We start from the raw sequence: 19,168 nt of genomic DNA on the forward strand, positions 1-19,168 counted from the left end.
TTGTCAGATGAGCCAGCGGAAGCACGCCCCCTTTTGCCCCATGCCAGAAGTAGTGCTTCGGTCAGAGGGAGGGTCTTCCAAGGAGTCAGAGATTACGGGCGAAGACCTTTCAGGCTGCACCCCCCTGACCTGGGTGCTGAGTCAACTTTCTTCACATGCTGCAGAGTGTACTTAGGTAGCCTAGTTAGGGATTACAGTGAGTCACCATAGTGTGCCTATGAAACGTATTGCCTTCGATGTTACTTTAATAAAACAGGAATTAATTCCATCCTCGTCTCCGTCTCGTGAGTCTCAATCTGGGCAGGACAGTCAGTCATTTTCATAGCAATAGTAGAAAGGTGCTAATTTTTTTCTCCATTGGTCCTTGACAATATTATGTGTAAGTGATATGGTTTGGCTGTCTTACCGCCGATTGGTCTCCTGAGGCTGACTGATTTAAGCCTGAGACCCTTTTGCTATAAAGCCGGTGTGGGGACCTTCTTATTTATGGTACAAAGAATATGTAGCAGAACATATTGCTAAGGCCATGGCATTTGACTTTTTGCCCTACTGTTCCTCATTTGAAAAAGGCTTATAGAATTTCTTTTTTTAAAAAAATGAAAGGCACATTGTGCAGAATTAATTCCTGAGGTCTTCACTTGTTTTCTCCTGCTCAGCTTAAAAGATCTAGGCTCTGATTGTCCTTTTATTTTTCAGCCCCTCAAACAAAATGGTAAAATTATTGATTAGAATTTCAGTTTGTTGGGTGGTTTTTTAAAATGTAAACAGTTTAAGCCTGGTTCTGTTTGCAAAGATTATTGGTTCTATGTTCTTTATAATACAGTCTTTGATTCCTTGCTCATATATTCAAGATTTCTTCGCTTATCATAAGCTAAATAATAATCTAGAAGTAGAGTGCAAGGTACGGAACTACACATATTTTATACAATTAGAAATCCTCAGTTTTCTCCTTTATTCTCCTGCATTGAAATGAAATAGACTGCCTTCAAGTTGATTCCGACTTATGGGCGACCCTATGAATAGGGTTTTCATGGTAAACGGTATTCAGAGGTGGTTTACCGTTGCCTTCCTCTGAGGCTGACAGACAGTGACTTAAGGCCCAAGGTCACCCAGTGAGCATCATGGCTGTGTGGGGACTTGACCCCTAGTCTCCCAGGTCGTAGTCCAACACCTTAACCACTACACCACATTGGCTCTCTCCTGCATTAAGCAACATTATTTTGAGGAAAAAAAGTCTGCAGACCTGGACAATAGTAGGGTGTTCAGTTTGTATAGCCCTGTGCTTTCAGACAAAATAAAAATAAAGTCTTCCACATGTACCTACATGCAGCTGGGTTGAGGAGGTTTCAGTAGATCCAAGTGGATGACCATCTGCAAAATAGTATCTTAGAAATGATCTGTGGCTTACTATTTTTATTCTTATTTTTTTATTAGTGTTGAACTTCACTAAGTTCCTAAAAGTACTACAATCTGGTATTAACCCTAAAATAGGGTCCCAAACAAGGTTGCTAATTTTCTGTTCAGATGGAGCTCCTTCTCTACTCACCCTCTCAATTCTGAATGGGAGTGTAAACTGTCAAGAATGCCTGGTTTCTAAAATGGTTCTGTGGCAAGGAATTGTGGGAGGAAACATCTTGCTTGAATTAGGGCCTCTAAGAGGCCATGAGACAGTCAGTTCTCACAGCTGAATTCAGTCAATTAAGCAGTAAGCAAGAACACCTGCTTATCAGCTTGAGATTGGTACTTAAAGGCCAAGTGGCCTGGGAAGGTTGGTGAGTGTGTGACTGTTGGGTGCGAAAGCTCCAGATTTCATCATCAGAAAGCCCCCTGACTGGGTAATTAATTCCTGGCATTTTCCCATAAGAATAGGACCAAGAGCTTAGGTCCTGGTTCCCCAGTGTTTTTTGGTGCTACCTGATGTTGGGGTTCCATCTTCCATCTGCTATCCAGGCTATACATCTCTGGGGAGATGTGGAGCCATGATGTTACTCTGCCGGTTTACCAATCTTGTGTGAGTATAGATCAGGCTAGACAGCTTTGTTATTTTTATTTGTGATTTGAACTCCCTCTGTATTTTACCTAGCAATTGGGGGTGTTTGGTTTAAGGAACTATTTTGCTGCTATACTTTTTGCACTTATATTTTATTCTAATAAGGCTATCTCTTATTTACCAGTGTGTGTTCATTTCAGGGCCTCCATTTCAACACAGTGCTGTATACAGTTATAGTATTGTTTGGCTGAGAAACAAGGTTTTCTTATTAAAAACTAGATAGGCATTTTGTATATGTATATGCCCAATATGAAGCCTCATTTAAAGAACAAGCATAAGTAACAGATAAACTGAGGCTGATGTAATTAAAGAAAGAAAAGAGCCTACTCCGGTTGCTTCACTAGAGCAAGACTTAATTATATCTGGCCTGATTTCTTTTAAACCTGGCCTCCTTGCTCTACAGAATGAGGAGAAGTAGAAGGCAGCTCTGGTGACAAGCTGTCTCCCAGTGTCAGGAACCACAAGCAATGTTGCCCAGCTTGCAGAGGGAAAAGGAGGGAGTGTGGGAGCCTGATGCCGTTCTGCTTGGATTTCAGCCACTCCTTATTTTCTATAGGAGAACCAGACACTGATTCCTGTGGAGCATTTGTCTCTGTCACTATTTCTCCCCTGGAATGGAATAAAGGAAGCCCTTTTGAACCTCTTGATTCAGGCTATTTGAAATGCTATCAGCTTTTGTTCCTTAGGTTTGATTGAAGAGTGAGTGCAAGTAGCTGCTGTTTTCATCCTTCCTGCCTCTCTGTGTATGCCACGGTCTGGCTTCCCTCCAGGTCAGGGGTAGCCAACATGTAGCCCAAAGCATCTGGAGGGCACCAGCTGCCTGTATCTCCGACCAATGGCTATGTTGGGTTGGACTGATGGTCTAGTCCAAACTTCTGGAGGGCACTATGTTGGCTACTTCTGCTCTAGGTGGTGAGTTAGGCCTCTTACAGTTTAAATGTACTTGCATCTTGTAATTTTGAAGAAGGATAAGTAGTTGTGTCATTTTGTATGTGGGGAGGCATGTAACCCTGATGAAGCTTTACCATATGCTTCCAAAAATTGCTGCTGTCTCTTGCCTTCTGCTTCAACTCTTTCTGTACTCTAGAATGGGAGTAGAAAAATGGGTGATCACGCTCAGAGAACAAGAGGACAATTGCCACTCTCATGTGAGCATTTGGGAGAGGTTAATTTGGAGAAGGAACCTGCTCACAGCTATCAGCTAGTGGGCTGCTCTGTTCACATCTGTGGTAGATGATACAACATCTGTGGTAGATGATACAAATCTACTGTCACATCTCTGGCTTGAGGTTTTCTGGGGCCTAGTCGTTACTGTGGAATTTGTGGATAATACTCATAGGTAGCACAGACAGTTAAACAATTATTGATATTGTATTTCAATACAACATTTTACATGTTGAAATTAAACAATAAATTTTTGAAGGAAGCAAAATGCCGAGATAAGGAACAGTGTTGTATCACTGCTACAACCATGAAACTGCCTTGAGGGTTCTTGTGACTGTAAAGTAGCCTACAATAAAAGAAAAATCAATACATTACAAAATTTGTATTTACATTGTCTTTTACAACTGAAAATATTAAAACAGTTTTTTGTTTTATACAGGCATTATGCAAAATTACTCGTCACTCACCGAGTGTTTTCCAGAGTGTGATTGAAAAGGTGGGATTAACAACAGTGATACACTCACTGGCAGTTGGAATATGCAAAGTTCAACAGTACATGTTGACTATGTTCTCTGCTATGTTGTCATGTGGAATCCATTTGCAAAGGCTGATTCAGGAAAAGGTTTGATTTAAACTTTCCCCTTGTCTATTACAAATATTTTCATAAACTTTGTTTTTTTACTAGCTGTTTAAACTGTGAAATGCCATACTAAAGTCCAGTGTTTCTATTTACTGTAAACATCCACAATGTGCTCTGCTAGTTTCTAGAAACTTACCTATAAACCATCCTTAAAGAAATTTATAGTAGCCAGTTCAGATTTTTGTTTGGTTTTAAATATACAAGTATATGTGACCTTTCCATTAAAATGATCTTAAAGTGTGTTATACAAGATAAAAACTAAATTAAATATCATAACAGTAGCAAAGCAAAAATGAAAGACAGTGCACTGAAGTCTTATAAGAGATAAGCAGCAAGGGTCAAAACAGATATGCATCTGCTATACTTGTCCTACTGATTTACCAAGTCTGGATACTTGATCCCAAATGTGCCAATATTTTATTAGTATTGTCCTGTGTTCTGTATTCTGGACTGATTAATAGTAGAGTATCCAAATACTAAAGCATTAGCTCTAAAAGCACTAAGGGTATGTGGTTTGATTTCAGTATTCATACTGATACCTCTACATGACATAAATGATTGTATGCATTTTGTATTTGCTGATTGCATGATGGAATTTGGTATATCAGTCTCGGGGACATAGTTGTCTAGGGTCCTGGGGGATGTCTTAGGCCCCCTTAATTTTTGGGGAGCAGGGTCCCCATGTCTCTGATTGGTGATTGGGTCCTAGGGACATCTGTTGTCGTGGGAAAAGGCACATGTGGGAAGGACTGAAGTATGAAGATGATGATGGAGAGTAAGCAAGCAAAGGACAGTGGAAAAAGAGGTAGGGGAGGGGAGAACTTGGGCTGATGGGGGTCTCTCTCTCTCTCTCTCTCTCTCTCTGTCTGTCTGTCTGTCTGTCTGTCTGCTGCTTGGCCTCCAGTTTGTTTGTTTGTTTTTTAACTAGGATTATATTCTCAACCTAGCAGCAAAACAAAAAAAAGGGGGGGGAAATGTGTAGTTTTGTTCCAGCCCAAAGCCAGAAGGAGGGGAAAAGAGAGAGAAAATACTCTGTGTGTGTGGTGTGTGTGGTGTGTGTGTGTGGTGTGTGTGTGTGTGGTGTGTGTGTGTGGGGTGTGTGTGTGTGGGGTGTGTGTGTGTGTGGGGTGTGTGTGTGTGGGGTGTGTGTGTGTGGGGTGTGTGTGTGGGGGTGTGTGTGTGTGGGGTGTGTGTGTGTGTGTGTGAGCTTTTAATGATGATCTATATATGTGTGTCATAAATGGTAAAGTGAGAAATGGAAATGGATATGCCTAAGTGTGTGTATGTGTGTGGTGCGGCCAGCAACAGAGGTTAGGATTATGAATTTTCATGCTTAAGTTTCCTCCTAAGACTCATAAGCTCTGCCCAAATGTAGTTACTCTTAGTATGACAACCAAGAAGAGAAATTCAGCAAAGGAAGCTCCTTATCCTCACAGTATCTTAGTACATTTGTGTGTGCACAGAAAATAGTATATCTCCATATCACATGGAGATCTCCATTGATTGTTGCAGTGCATCAGTAAGGTAAAGTACTTTGTTTAGACTACTTTCAAACAGTTTGGAGACTGAAAGTTCATTTTATTGTATAATCTTAGAGATTGTATAATCTTAGAAGGGGGTATGGTGTGACTATCATGAAGGGACCCTGAATTGGCACTACACTATGGTCAGCTTTCATTAAAAAAACTACTGTTTAACTACTAGGGACAGGGAGAAATCTGCTTCAGTCTCAATGTGAGCTGGAAGCATGGATTTGTATAGGGCAGGAATATTTCCTTGAATTAATTCAGAGCCTCCTGCTTCCATCCCAATCCAGAAATACAGGAAGTTCTCCATTGCAAAGGTGTGTTTTGCCTGCCTTCTCCTTGCCTTAGATGCTTCAGGATACATGGGGGATGTTTCTGTTTTTACCGTCCCTTAGGGGAATGCCTGTCTGTAGGAGCAGGGAAATGATAGGGAATAAAAACAAAAGTGTCTGTCTACATCTAATATAATTAAATGTGAAGGGGGGCGTACCACAGCTGAGGTACTGGACATCCCCACCTGACCCTCTATGGTTAGTCTCATAAGCCGACAAACAGGAGGCTTCAAAAATCCCTTACTGGAGTGCAACAACAGATTAGTGATCCCATCAGAGGAAAGTTCTTTTAATTATTTAAAGGAACAGACTGAGGCTTAGCTGAGAGGCTGTGTGATTCCCCTCCCCTCAATGTCAAGGGTCATGCAGTTGGGGTGTGTGTGCGTGTGTAAATGTGTGCTTTTCTGTGGTTCTGCTCCAGTGTAGAAGGAATGTTCAATAATTTAAAAGAAATACATTGGTGAAAGGATTTTCTCTTCCTCTGGAGAAGTGCAGAAAAACTGAGTGAAAGTTAACTAGTAGTGCCAGTTTTATAGGCTGCATGTTAGCAGCAGGGGTGGGAAATCAATGGCAACTTACTAGTTCTCTTTGAAATGCTACTTGTGCTATATTACTGCGCACTCTTTGAACTGCATACATGCTTGGAAAGAGAAACAAAGAAAGCTCTAGTCATATATATTTTCTACCTGCAAAGCTCCAGAGCAGCATCCACTTCCTACTCTCAGAGTTATTCTTATGGTTGAGGCTCTAGTAACTGTTGTGCTGCTGTTAGTTATCTCTCCACTCACCTGCATGGCTGTACAGTTATACACCACATTTAACTGTTTTGGGAAGGATTTCCCGCTTTGAGGGGGTTTTAAAACTTGCATGCTCCTGCATGCAAACCTTAGGATTGTCTCAAACCTGCAGCATATTTTCCCTGTTCATTCTCAGTGGTTCCATTTTGGCTCCAGTCCTGTTGGCCTGCTCCCATTTTTGCTTTTTGGCATCAGCCTCTTCACCGCTTTGGCCTCCAAAAGGATGTGCCCTTCATCAGCTGTTGGTGAAGGATTGGGGTTGGAAGGGCTCGCTAGAGTGGGAGCAGGGCTGCAGTCATATCCTGAGCTCCAAATGAGTCTCAGGTAATGGCTTTTTTGGGCTTTTATTCCACACTTCTCTCTCCCATTTTTTGTACACAAGCACCTGCAGGTGCAGACTTCCCCCCCACCATTTATTTGACAGTTGGACCCCCTTTTTTCTTTTTCTGCAAATCTTATGTTTCCCCTGAACCTCCTGGTACCTCTCCCTGGGTGGTGCCATTCTGGCTACATAAGCGTCAGCATACATCCTGAACATCACTAATAGAGGGAACTATAACCAAAATAAGCTGAACAAAAAATAATGAGGTAGAGAACTTGACATGTTTTCTTTGCCAAGTCCCAAGAGGTAGAACTAATATGTATCTGAGTTGCTGCTAAAATTCAATGCATTCTGTGATCTGTATTATGTTACCAATAATGGCCCCAAGGAAAAAATAATGAGAAATGTATGAAGATAGCTACTTTTGACATAGTCTTTTCTAGGCATTTAAAAGAGAAAATAACGAGTGTATCAGTTGAAACTAAAGCTGTGCTTTGATTATGCCATCCTTAAAGGACCTTAGGCCAATTTATAAGTGAAATGTCTTCTGCAGAAAGAATATTTTCAGTAAAGGGGACATTTCTTTTTAAACATAGAAAAGAATTAAATTATCAGCCCACAGAAATGTTTTTAATCTCTATAATTATGTGATTATATTGTTTTGTTTTGTATCATTTTATTAAGAACTTCAGTTATCATATTTATTAATATTTTAATATTCTTCAATAATAAAGAACAGTTTACTCTTCATACAAAGTTTGGCCAAGAATGGGTGATTTGAGGGGGGATTTTAAAAGTTTTGGGAAAGCTACATTTAAATAATACTCTTAGTTCTAACTCTACTATTTTATATTTGTATGGCTCTTGAAAATCTCACTGACTACTATGGAGAACTTGAGAGTAATAGGATGCAAGAGATTTCAGGGCAATTGCATACTGAGAGAATAGAAATTGTACTCTAGGGGATGCAGTTTCCAGTGCAAAATATTATATATCATTGACACCATTAGTATGTATTTATTATAAACCTACCACTTCGTAGTTTGTTCGAGGGGGGAAAGTCTGAGGAATGGCTATCATTTTATTTCTGCCTTGTAGACATTGTAAATGTGCATGTTGTAAAGGGTTTTTTATGTTTGGGGTTTTGTTTGGACACAAGAGTTGAGTCTTCAGGTAGCTAGGTGATGAAAAAGGAGGGCTATACAACTAGGGCTGTTCCTCCTTCCAGTCCCACATTTCCATGCTCTGTAAGGTTTGCAGCAAAGGGAGCTTGCACATCCCCTCCATAGGAAGATATATGTGCTTTCAGTGTGGAATGCCATATAACCTCCATGGCAAAATAGCAGGATAAGCACAAAAGGAGCAAGCATGATTCACTCAGGTGTCCTGTTTCGATGCTTCTTATACTGTGGGATTCCACACATTACTTTCTCTGACTATGTTTATAGAAAGGCACATGCAGAAATTACATGGTGCATGTACTTTTCTTACTTTTGAAGGTGCCTCCGCCCAATTTTTCATGATATCCCTCTCAGCCCCTGGACCATTCATCAGGATGTCCCAACTCTCAAAGTATTCGTGGGAGGAGGGCTCTGGGGGCTAGAAAGTCGGCTTTTGTCCCTCTTCCATAGGTGGATCTCTGGCTCCAAGTCATTACATTCATGCATTGAGTAATTCTGTGCCAGTGTACACATTTTAGAAATCTAATCAAATAAATCTCCTCAGAGTAGTTATAGAACATCTAATTTATTATAGTACTAATTATTGGCAAGAGACCAAGTCTCTGGAATTTCTTCTTATAATTCAGGCTCTAGAATTTCTGTTTATAGTTCAGGCTGCAAAAAGCCATATTTGGTAGAACATGTTTAAAATACCCACAACTGTCTTAAAAAAAACAAAAACCACCAGATTTATTAATGTAATTTCTAGTTCTTTTTCCTCCTGCCCTATTTCTGTATGTTAAGTTTGAAAGTTCCGATGCCCTCTGTGTTATATTGAAGATAATGACAAGTCTGTGGTCTGCCATTTAATTCACCTGCCAACCCACATATTACGTTGTGTTATACAGCAAATGTACGTTTTCTCCATAATTCTGAATAAAGATATATTCCAGCATAATGAAAGCCAAAGTCACAAGGAATTGCTAAGGATTTTTTTTTGTTTGCTTCATCACTCTTAACTGCTTACAGGACCATCAGTTCTTCAAAAGCGTGCAAGGGTAGGAGTTCTGAAACACAATTTACAAAACAAATTTATATAAAAAATGAAATACATCCCTTTATAATCTGAGGATATTGTCAGAGTTTTTCTCTTACAAGATATATTTGCAAAAAATCTGTGTCTTCACTTCTATAAACTGAAGAGTTGCATAGCTGGGCTGCTAAATGGTCCTAATTGCAGACACAGGATTAATTTTAATGCTGAATTGGCACCCTTTCATTTGTGCGCCCATCTGCCATTTTCACCCATGTGTCTATTTAGTAGAAGAAAAGTCTATTAGCTTTTGGAAGGTTGTGTTTCTTATTTCTATGAAAGACACACTTTCATGGAAAGTGTTTGTATTCACAGGTAGTATTTTCATGACAAGAAGTACAGAAAATAGTTCAAAGGGAAATCATTGCCTCCTATACATGTGGACTGTGCAGCCTAACATTGTCCATATCTATAAAGTGGATCAGTGCAGTGCAGGCATGTGCAGGTATCAGAATGAAAATACCCAAGAACCCCTCCCCCCAGAAAAAGCTCTGTAAAAATGATATTGGCTAATAAAAAGCAGGACATTTATGTCATAGTTTCCTTATGTGGTTTTGACTTGTGAAAATTACTAATGTACCATTTTAATTTAAAATGATAGAAAAAATCAAAATCGAGTTATGTATATTCTTCTAATTGAAAGTGCTTTCCCCCCCCTTTCCAATCAGGACCTTGTGGCAACAGTTATTCGACTATTTGAAAGCCCTTCTACTTCTGTTCGAGCAAAAGCTTTTTTAGTCTTGTTACAAGTTTTAATTCATAATAAAGAGATGCTGCTTCAGAGCTGCCAAACAAGGTAAAGTGGTGGTCAAAGCTATTATTGCACCTAGAAGTGTGCGCAGTTAAAACTTGTTAACTGAATTGTATCATGTTTTATAACAAACCTATTTAACCTTCCAGTGCTGAGGACATGGTTCATGATCAGGTGGATTTCTAAGGAGAACTATGACATCGGTAGTATCAAGTGAGCATCCTTTGAATTAACAGAACAGAGGAGGAAAAAATTATAGACACAAGGAACACTGCCAAGCTACTTGCAGCAAGTCAATAATTGAGGCAAGCATGGCCAGTGGCCTGGAATGATTGGATTTGTCATTCGGAAGCATCTGGAGGGCTGAAGGTTCCCCACACCTTCTCTAGGGGCTCAAACTGCTCATTAGTTTCAGGGACAGGCAGGCACAGAAGTTCCAGGAACTTCATATACAGTAGGGCCCCACTCATACGGCAGGTTATGTTCCAGATCCCCGCTGTAGAGTGAAAACTGCTGTAAAGTGGAACTCATTGAATAGAACGGCGTGCAACGCCCAAAAACCGCCGTAAAAGCGGAACAAGTGCGCTATGAGTGGGGCTTTAGTCTAATTGCGACTAATTGAGACCGCTGCATTAGCGAAGCTCCATAAAGCGAAGAGCTGTAAAACGGGGCCCTACTGTATAGGACAACCACCTCTGTTGTGAGTGATCTGGTACGCCAGCAATCTTCCTGGTTAAGGAAATCAGGACAAGAATCTGGATCTGGCCTGCTGTGGGTGAGTACGTGGTCTGTTCAATAGCTGGAGATTTCTTTTGATCGTTAAGGTTTCTGGATAGAATCCTTATAGACTTCAATACTCTGTTGAAATCCAGCAATGCTTTAGGAATAGTATTGCTATAGAATGTTGGTATGTGTCTCTTTGCTTGAGAATTTGAGAACAGAAGATTTCACTACGATGAAGATTCAAAATGTAAGATAAGTGATGTATTGCAGCAGTCTTTGAGCGGCATATCTTTTACTGTAATGTAGTGGAACCACAAGACCTATTCTGTGCAGATGTAAAAGTTACGTCACTTGCTGTGGGGCCATCAGATACTGTGAAGTGAAGGAGCAGACTCTATAATTGTAGTGATGGATCTAGCTGGTCACATATCTATAATTGGGGAAGCTAGTTCAGAAGAAAATTGTTCTTAAGTTTTCTTTGTTCTTCTAAAAGAACTAGAGATTGAAGGTACTGTTCTAGCCTGTAAAGAACACTGATCAGCCAAAACTCTTCCATTGTCATGGCTGGATGTTGCTGATCCAGATGTCACTGATGCCTCAAATGGGTCTATAGGAACAGTCGTGGGGCTACTGTTGGTCTTGTGGAATCTGGCTCAAGTACAGCAAACTGATTACTATTGGGGATGTTAGCCTAAATAGGAGATGCTGGAGAAACCAGAAAGTAATTGATACTACATTGTTTTGCCTTGGCACATAGGAATTAGGAGTTTTAGTCAACTAAAGCCTACCCAGAGTAGACCTATTGAAATGAATGTTCCTAAGTTAGTCATGTCTGTGAACTTCAGTGGGTCTACTGTGAGTAAGACTTAGATAATGCTATCCTCGTACTGGGGTTACTTGAGCATGTGGTCTTACCCATATAGAAGAAAAAGAAGATTAAAGCACAACTGAGCCTTATTAAAACAGATAATTCAACAAGCCTTTTAAGTTGAGACCTATCCCAGTCTGTGTCTGTGTTGGAATTGCTTTTTAATATGTTCTTAAACCTTCTTTTTAAAATGTTTTTAATCTTAGATGTTTTGAAAGCTCTTTTTTAAGTAACACTTTGAAGATGTTTTGTTTTAATGTGTTTTAAAGTTTGTTTTAATGTTTTTGGTGCTTTTGTTTGCTGCCCTGGGCTCCTGCTGGGAGGAAAGGTGGGATATAAATCTAATAATAATAATAATGATGATGATAATAATAATAATAATTTGGGACTATGGTTACTTTAACTAAAATCCACAATTCGACTAAAATAAAATTACAAAACTAATCACAAGAAGGTTAAAGATATATTTTAAAAAATTATAGTAAATTTGTTTAAATATGCAGTATTCCTATATAAAACCATAACAATAAAAGTGAGAAAAGGGCAGAGCTTTACATTACTATTACAGGATAATGCAATTAGGGTAAAAGATGTTGATCAGAAATCTTCCCTCAGTTCTGTTAACTTCCAACAAAAAGCAGCACTCCTGTCACAACTCCAGTATATTTCAAGAGCACCAAACAGTGCACACTAAAAGTCTAGATTCCTTGTACAATAGAAAGGAGTGGAGTGATAGCAGCAAACAATCTCTAGCAGACAGAATGCTCCTTTCTCAGCAGATCTATGGCTGATGTCATAGGCTAAGAGCCACAGGGCAAGAACCCTTTGGCTTTTGCCCTTTGGCCTCACACCAAAGGTTCATGATACTGACTAGGTACACCTTTAAGTAGTACCTGGAGGGGTGGGGAAGACAAAAAAAGAGAGGTGTTTTGTCCTCTGGAGGTGGAAGCAGCTTGCATTCTTCACCAGCAGATTCAGACTTCAGCCCCAGTTAGCTGTGGGTCTTTTGGGCTGGGCATGCATGATCAGTGGAGAGCTGCTGTATTCCTGTGGACCCAGAGAGCATGCATTTGTGTCCTCCACCAGGCTTGGGCACTTTCCCTGACTGTAGCATATCTCAGCTGCCACTGAATGTGGTTTGGATGAAGCATTTTTTACATCCATGTTCCCTATAGATTGAATTGCTCTGTTACTTCCTTAGGAAGAAAGAAAAAATGGGAAAACAAAATCTCAAAAGTTTTAAACTTTAGGAAGGGGAAAAGAAAATGCATTAAATACATGATTAAAAAGGAGGGAACATTCATGTTACATTAGTGATGTTAAAATATTCACTCAAACAGCAAGTAATGTGGCTAGGAAGAAGAGCTGGTTATTTCCAAAGAATGTTGCCATTCCTAGAAGAATTCTTTTCCTACTGAGAGGTTTCTATGATTTATTCCTTATAGCCCCCCCCCCAAAAAAAGCCTACTTTGTTTTGGCTGTTCTTGTGCCCAGTCTTTCTCAATAACTGGTAAGTTTATTACCAAGATCAATGTACTACAAGTTCATAACAGTCAGTAGATTATGCTGACCCTCTAGAATTCATTATATTCTTTATTCCTTGAGAACATAAGAAGGTGTTCTCCTTCCCTAATCCTGCCCCCTCCCAACATGTGAGGTCATCAAAAAAATAATGTGAACTAATAATATGCCCACCAAACAGTGGGTACATGCATGGGTTTTTTTGCTATAAATTGAAGTGTAGCTGAATAGTGGGAGAGGGCCATCTTTAACTTCCCTTCCCTTTCCTACTTAAGGTAGCGCCCCCCTGATCTGGGTGCTGAGTCAACTTCCTTCACACGCTGCAGAGTATGCTTGGGTAGCTTAGTTAGGGACAGTAGTGAGTTAGCTTAGCTAAGTCTATGAAACGTGCTGCCTTTGATGTTTCAATTACTCTAATAAAACAAGAATTAATTTCATCCTCATCTCCGCCTCGTGACTCACACTCTGGGCAGGACAGCATTGGATTCAGGGAGCCCTGCCTGTTCCTCAATGTCCCTGACCTGTGGGATATCTTGTTCATCCTCTGAAGACTCAGGGTCTGGTACCAGGCCAGAGCTAGGCATGACAGTGCTAACTCACTTCTATCCCTAACTAAGCTACCTAAGCATACTCTGCAGCGTGTGAAGGAAGTTGACTCAGCACCCAGATCAGGGGGGCTCTACCTTAAGTAGGAAAGGTCTTTGCCTGTAATCTCTGACTCCTTCAAAGACTCTCCCTCTGGCCGAGGCGCTTCTTGCGACATCTCGCACAGGGCGAAAGGGGGTGTGTCTCCGCTGGCTCACCTGACAATACAGGCTCGATAGGTGCTGACTCGGCTTCAGGAGGTGGGGATGCGCTTGAAGTTTCAGGAGGGGAGCTCGGGGGGTTGGAGTTCGCGCGCACCAGGACATCCTCCAATGGCTCTGTTGAGGTGTCTGGAGGTGGCACAAAGTCTTCCTTGGCGGGAGAACTGTCAGTGGAAACTGGCACAGAGTCAACCACATCCCCTCCCCCATGGTCCTCAAAAGTGTCTACACCCCCTGATTCTTCCCCTTGCTCTAGCTGAGGGATCTCCATCTCATTCAGTCCCCTTCCTTGATTCCCCTGAGGGAGCTGGGGCTTGACATCATTCCCCCCTCCATGCACCATTTCCCTCCACCCCTGAGATCTGGGCTTATTCGGATAAGCTTCATGGAAATCTCTCACCAAGTCCGGGGCATGGACGTCCTCTGCTGTTTCCCAAGAACGTTCGGATGGATCATATCCTTTCCAGTGTATTAGATACTGGAGGTGGCCACGGCGCTTCTGCGAGTCTAGGATTTGCTCCAGCTCGTACTCCTGCCCATTCACTGAGAGGGGGGGAGACGGCTCCACTTGTGCTCGATGTGGGTCAGGAGGATGTTCCAGTGTCAGCAGAGAGCGATGAAATGCGGTGTATTTTGAAGGTGGGGGGTAGCTTCAGACGGAAAGCCGCTGGGTTGATTTGTGCTTCCACCTCAAAAGGTCCCACTCTCCAATCCTGCAACTTGTGGCAACGACCTGTCGTAGGCAAATAGTGCGTAGACAGCCATACTCTATCTCCTACTTGGATGGAGGGCCCCTCTTGGTGATACTGGTCAGCTGTTCTCATATAGTCCTCCTTGGCCTGCTCCAGCTGCTCCTTCAGTAGTTGTTGCATGGCTTGGAGTTCTTGTACAAACTCCTCCTCCGCCGAGATGGATGGGTTGATTCGAGGGGTGGCAAAAGCTTGAGGGTGGTACCCTAGGTTGGTGAAGAAAGGAGTCTGTTGCGTGTGAGCATGTACGGCATTATTGTACGCGAACTCCATCAATGGTAAACAGGAAACCCAATAATCTTGTGATAATTGACATAACAGTGTAAATACTGTTCTAGGATAGCACTCACTCCTTCTGTTTGCCCATCAGTTTGTGGATGATGAGCCAGAGACAGTCCCAGCTCACTCTGTAGCAATTGCCACATCGCATGCCAGAACCGCACTGTAAATAGTGTCCCTTGATCTGAGACCAGACTGTGTGGCAGACCGTGCAACCAGTATTTACATGCTGCATGTACAAATGGGCTGTGTCTTGTGCATTAGGGAGTCCAGTACACAGAATGAAGTGAACCATTTTCGTGAGGCATCCACTACTACCAACACTAGTTTTCCCTTGTGAGGTAGGGAGATCTGTGATAAAGTCCATGGTGACCATCTGCCAGGGACCCTGTGGAGTGGGGAGTGGTTCTAGGAGCCCTGCCAGCTGTCCCGTGGCGTGTTTGGCCCATGTGCAAGTGGGGCAAGATTGAACTTAGTGCTCCACCTCCTTCTTCATCCGGTGCCACCAAAACTCCCTGGTTACTGCTTGTAAAGTCTTAAAGATCCCAAAATGTCCTGCGGTGGGGGAGTCATGGATGATGCAACACTCTGGCTCTTGTTTCTCCAGGGGGCACATAAATGGCATCCTTGTGATATAAAACCCCCTCCTTCCAAGTAAAGCCCTCCTGCCCCGATTCAGTCTGCGTGGTGAAATCGGAGAGCTTCGCCTTGACAAATGGGTCCTGCTCTTGTGCTGTACGTAAATCAGCCACCCAGGAATCCTGACATGCACTGACTACCACCTTCTCAGGAGGAATAATGAACTGCAGCAACTAAGGGGTGGGATTCTCTAGGTACTCCGGTTTGCGGGACAGAGCGTCTGCTCTCTTATTCTGGGCTTGAAGAATATAATGGATTTTGAAATGAAAGCGTGCAAAAAACTGCATCCAGCGCACCTGTCTCTAGTTGAGTTTGTGGGCGGTGTGGAGGCTCTTTAAATTCTGATGATCCATGCGCACCTCAATGTCGTGTTGCGCTCCCTCCAAATGATGTCATCAAGTTTCGAAGGCAGACCAGATGGCCAGCAATTCCGAAAGAGGCCATTGCTGACAAACCAGCTGGAGCTGGAAATAGGCCCTCCTAGCTACCGAGGCCACCTGAGCCTCTAGTGACTGCTGGATCCAGGAGTACTGTCAAGCTACAAATCTTCTCCTTTGCAAGGGAGTGCAATCCTATCCAGAACAGGCCATCTTCCCATCTACTGGACCTGAGAACTTGGAACACATAACACTTCTGTCTTCTCAGGATTCAGCTTCAGTTAGCTGACATCCAGCCCATAACTGCCTTCAAACACCTGTCTTGCACCTCAGCTGACTCAACTGTCCAGCTGATTCAGATGGCACAGAAAGGTGGAGCTGAATGTCATCTGCATATTGGTGACACTTCACTCCAAAACACCTATTGGCCACTCCCAGTGGCTTCATATAGACAAATAGCGTGGGGGACAAGATGGAACCTTGTGGGGACACCACCGGAAAACTCCCATGATGTTGAACAGAAGCCTCCCATTACTACTTTCTGGAAACATCCCTGGAGGTTGAAGTACAATGCCCTCAACCCACATCTCCCAGAGCTGCTACAGAAGGATACCATGGTTTATGCCGTATGTTCCACTCATTCCAGTGGGGAAGATAGTAATGACCTGGATCTGGAGCTTTTCATGTGATGTGACTAGTATGAAAAATATATTAAAATTTGTTTGGCTTGTTGTTGGCTGTTTTCTAGTATTGCTTGGCTTTACATTAAAATTTCGATCTGGCAACCCTGCTTGAAGGCTTCAGGATGCCTCCTATAAGCCTGACAGAAAAGCAAGATCTACTGGACTGCTGATGCTTTGAACCCCTCCAACTTGACCTCAGGTTGGAATGTGTGTAAATAAAAACCATATTTCCTAAAAGACACCACAGTCTCCGCTGACCTTCTTTCCAAGGAAACCAAATCCTAGGTAAGCGCAGGGACCCCTGGAGATCTCTCACTGCTCAGAGACTGGAATGGTGTGCAACATTATTATAAAGGTTCTGTAGATAATTAGGTAAAAACAAAATATGAGAACTAAGGCTCTTTTTATGTTTTTGTGCTGCTGATGTCACACATCTTCTTTAATACAAGAGTATTGTTCACAGGAATAGTTCCAAATAAGTCATTAGATGGAGGTTTAGTTTTGAAATGTTAAGAATCCTTATTCTTAAAACAATAATCAGTGACAGCTTTTCAGTAGATATAGGATTTTCATACCCATACAAGTGGGACAAAATGTAGTATAATAAGAGTATCACTGTTAAGGTTCCAATCATCCAGCCAAGCCCTCCTGAAGGATACTCCATTTTACACCCTATCCCTAGATTTTCAGGTTTTCTTTTCCATTTAAAATTCAACATTCCAAAGCTACCTAGCATGTTAAATCATCCTTGTACTGTTACTGTTTTTGACTAGCAGGTGGTGTGCCCCCTTAAACTTGTGTTGTTTAATGATTTATTTTGGTCGAACTTCTACAAACCTTGTGTTTTCCCTCCGAACATGCTGATACCACACTCTTGTTTCTCAATGGTCACATTTTGATTACAATCCTGTCACTAGTTACCATCTGGATTCACTATTGGCAAGAGTGATCAAAATAATACGTGGCTTTGTTTTTGTAGTAATTGGATTGGATGCAGAATAAGTTAACTTGATACTAATTGCAATCAATTGGGCAAGTTAGCCATGACCTAACTTACATTCATTTACATGTAAATTAAGTTTAACTACACTGAATCCAATCTAGTGAATATTACCCATTGTGTATTTGATAACTGATAATAATTAGCTAGATGGATTGTTTGCAGTCTTCCTACTTGCAGTGTTTATTTGTAAGGAAGTTAAGTATGGTACCGAAAGCACTTGTTTTAGGTGTGAAGAGCCCAGTTTCATTCAGGCAACTTAATGCTCACAGTAAGAGGGCTCACTAAATTGTTCCAAAGACTGAAATTGGTCTTTGATCTCTACATATGTATTAAGGTTGGCTCAAATGGCTATGGTCTGAAGGCACATAAGGCCAGCTCCCTGCTGAAGCTAAGGAGGGTCAGGTCTGGTCAGTGCCTGGATGGGAGTATTGCCTGGGAACCATATGTAAGCCGCTTTGGGTTTCAGTCATGAAAAGAAAGGCGGGGTATAAATGAAATAAATAAATAAATGTAACATGAAAGTGGGGTTTGGCCATTGTCAAGCTTGTCTACTTCTTCTGAGCTACAGTGAGGTTTTTGGATGCATGAGTAATCATACCTATAACCAAAAAATGTAATATGAGAAACAGTCAGAACCATAATAAAATTCAATATATATATTCCCTTTTTACTATGCTTTCTGTGCTATCATTGCCCAAGGGTCTAGTGAGGAAATTCTCTTCCTGAATTGAGTACCAATCTCAGTGGAGTTTTTCTCTAGTTACTAAGGGATTGCTCATCCAGTTAAAGGCTTCTGAGATTTAGTATTAATTTCTACTGTATGAAGAAATTATAAATTAACTTGTTAAAAATGGACTTTTTATTCCTGTTGAATTTAAAATAAAATGTGAAAGCAAGATGCTATGATTACACACAACTAAAGTTCAGTTTTTGCTGCATCTTACACCTACTTTCCTGGGAGTAAGCTCCATAGGACTTAGTTTTGAGTAGAAATATGTGGGAATGTGCTGCTAGTGTTGCTGAACACTTGAGACATGCCTTCTACAGAAACATAAACTTATTAATTGGTACCTCCTTTGCCCATAGGTGCAGATATATGCAAATGAGAGGCAGACATGAGGATTTGATAGGAAAAATTACATGTACATTTATGCTATGAGAACTGTATTTTTGAATGTTAGTTAAACTTGAATGTTAGTCGTTTATTTACCTATTAGCAGGCCGTAGCTAGAGATCTCCCCATGGGAGGGAGAAGGCAGAAGTTGACTTCCATCTGGTTTATAACCATGGCGGGATAATTCCATGAAAATGTCAACCTACAGACCCATTTTTCATTTTCATATATTATTTTTCATTATTATTATTATTATTAATTAAATTTATATAAATTTTGCAGCACAGGGCTCCTACTGGGAGGAAGGGTGGGAATATAAATCAAATAATAAAATAAATAAATAATAAATATCCCGCCCTTTCTCCCAGAAAAGCTCAGGCAGCAAACAAAACACTAAAAACACTAAAACATGTTGAAAACAGATTTTACAATATATTAAAGCATCTTTTTTTAAAAAAAGCTGTAAAAACATCTTAAAAAGCAATTGCAATTCCAGTACATAGATAACATGTTCTATATCATTTTAAAGATAATTTTCCAAATTTTCATTATTTGGCAATAGTTGTTCAAA

General features: G+C 41.2%; 1 protein-coding gene across 10 annotated transcripts in view; it reads left to right on the forward strand.

The window, feature by feature from the left end:
• Positions 1 to 19,168, forward strand: part of ULK4 (unc-51 like kinase 4) — a 447,010-nt gene that overhangs the window by 119,182 nt on the left and 308,660 nt on the right. For all 10 annotated transcript variants that reach the window (XM_061587596.1, XM_061587594.1, XM_061587592.1 and 7 more), the window contains exons 21-22: positions 3,654 to 3,836; positions 9,753 to 9,880. In XM_061587596.1, coding sequence (XP_061443580.1) covers positions 3,654 to 3,836; positions 9,753 to 9,880 — 311 coding nt within the window. The remainder of the gene's footprint in view (positions 1 to 3,653; positions 3,837 to 9,752; positions 9,881 to 19,168) is intronic.

This window comes from Rhineura floridana, chromosome 10 (genome assembly GCF_030035675.1).
Source record: "Rhineura floridana isolate rRhiFlo1 chromosome 10, rRhiFlo1.hap2, whole genome shotgun sequence".
NCBI lineage: Eukaryota > Metazoa > Chordata > Lepidosauria > Squamata > Rhineuridae > Rhineura > Rhineura floridana.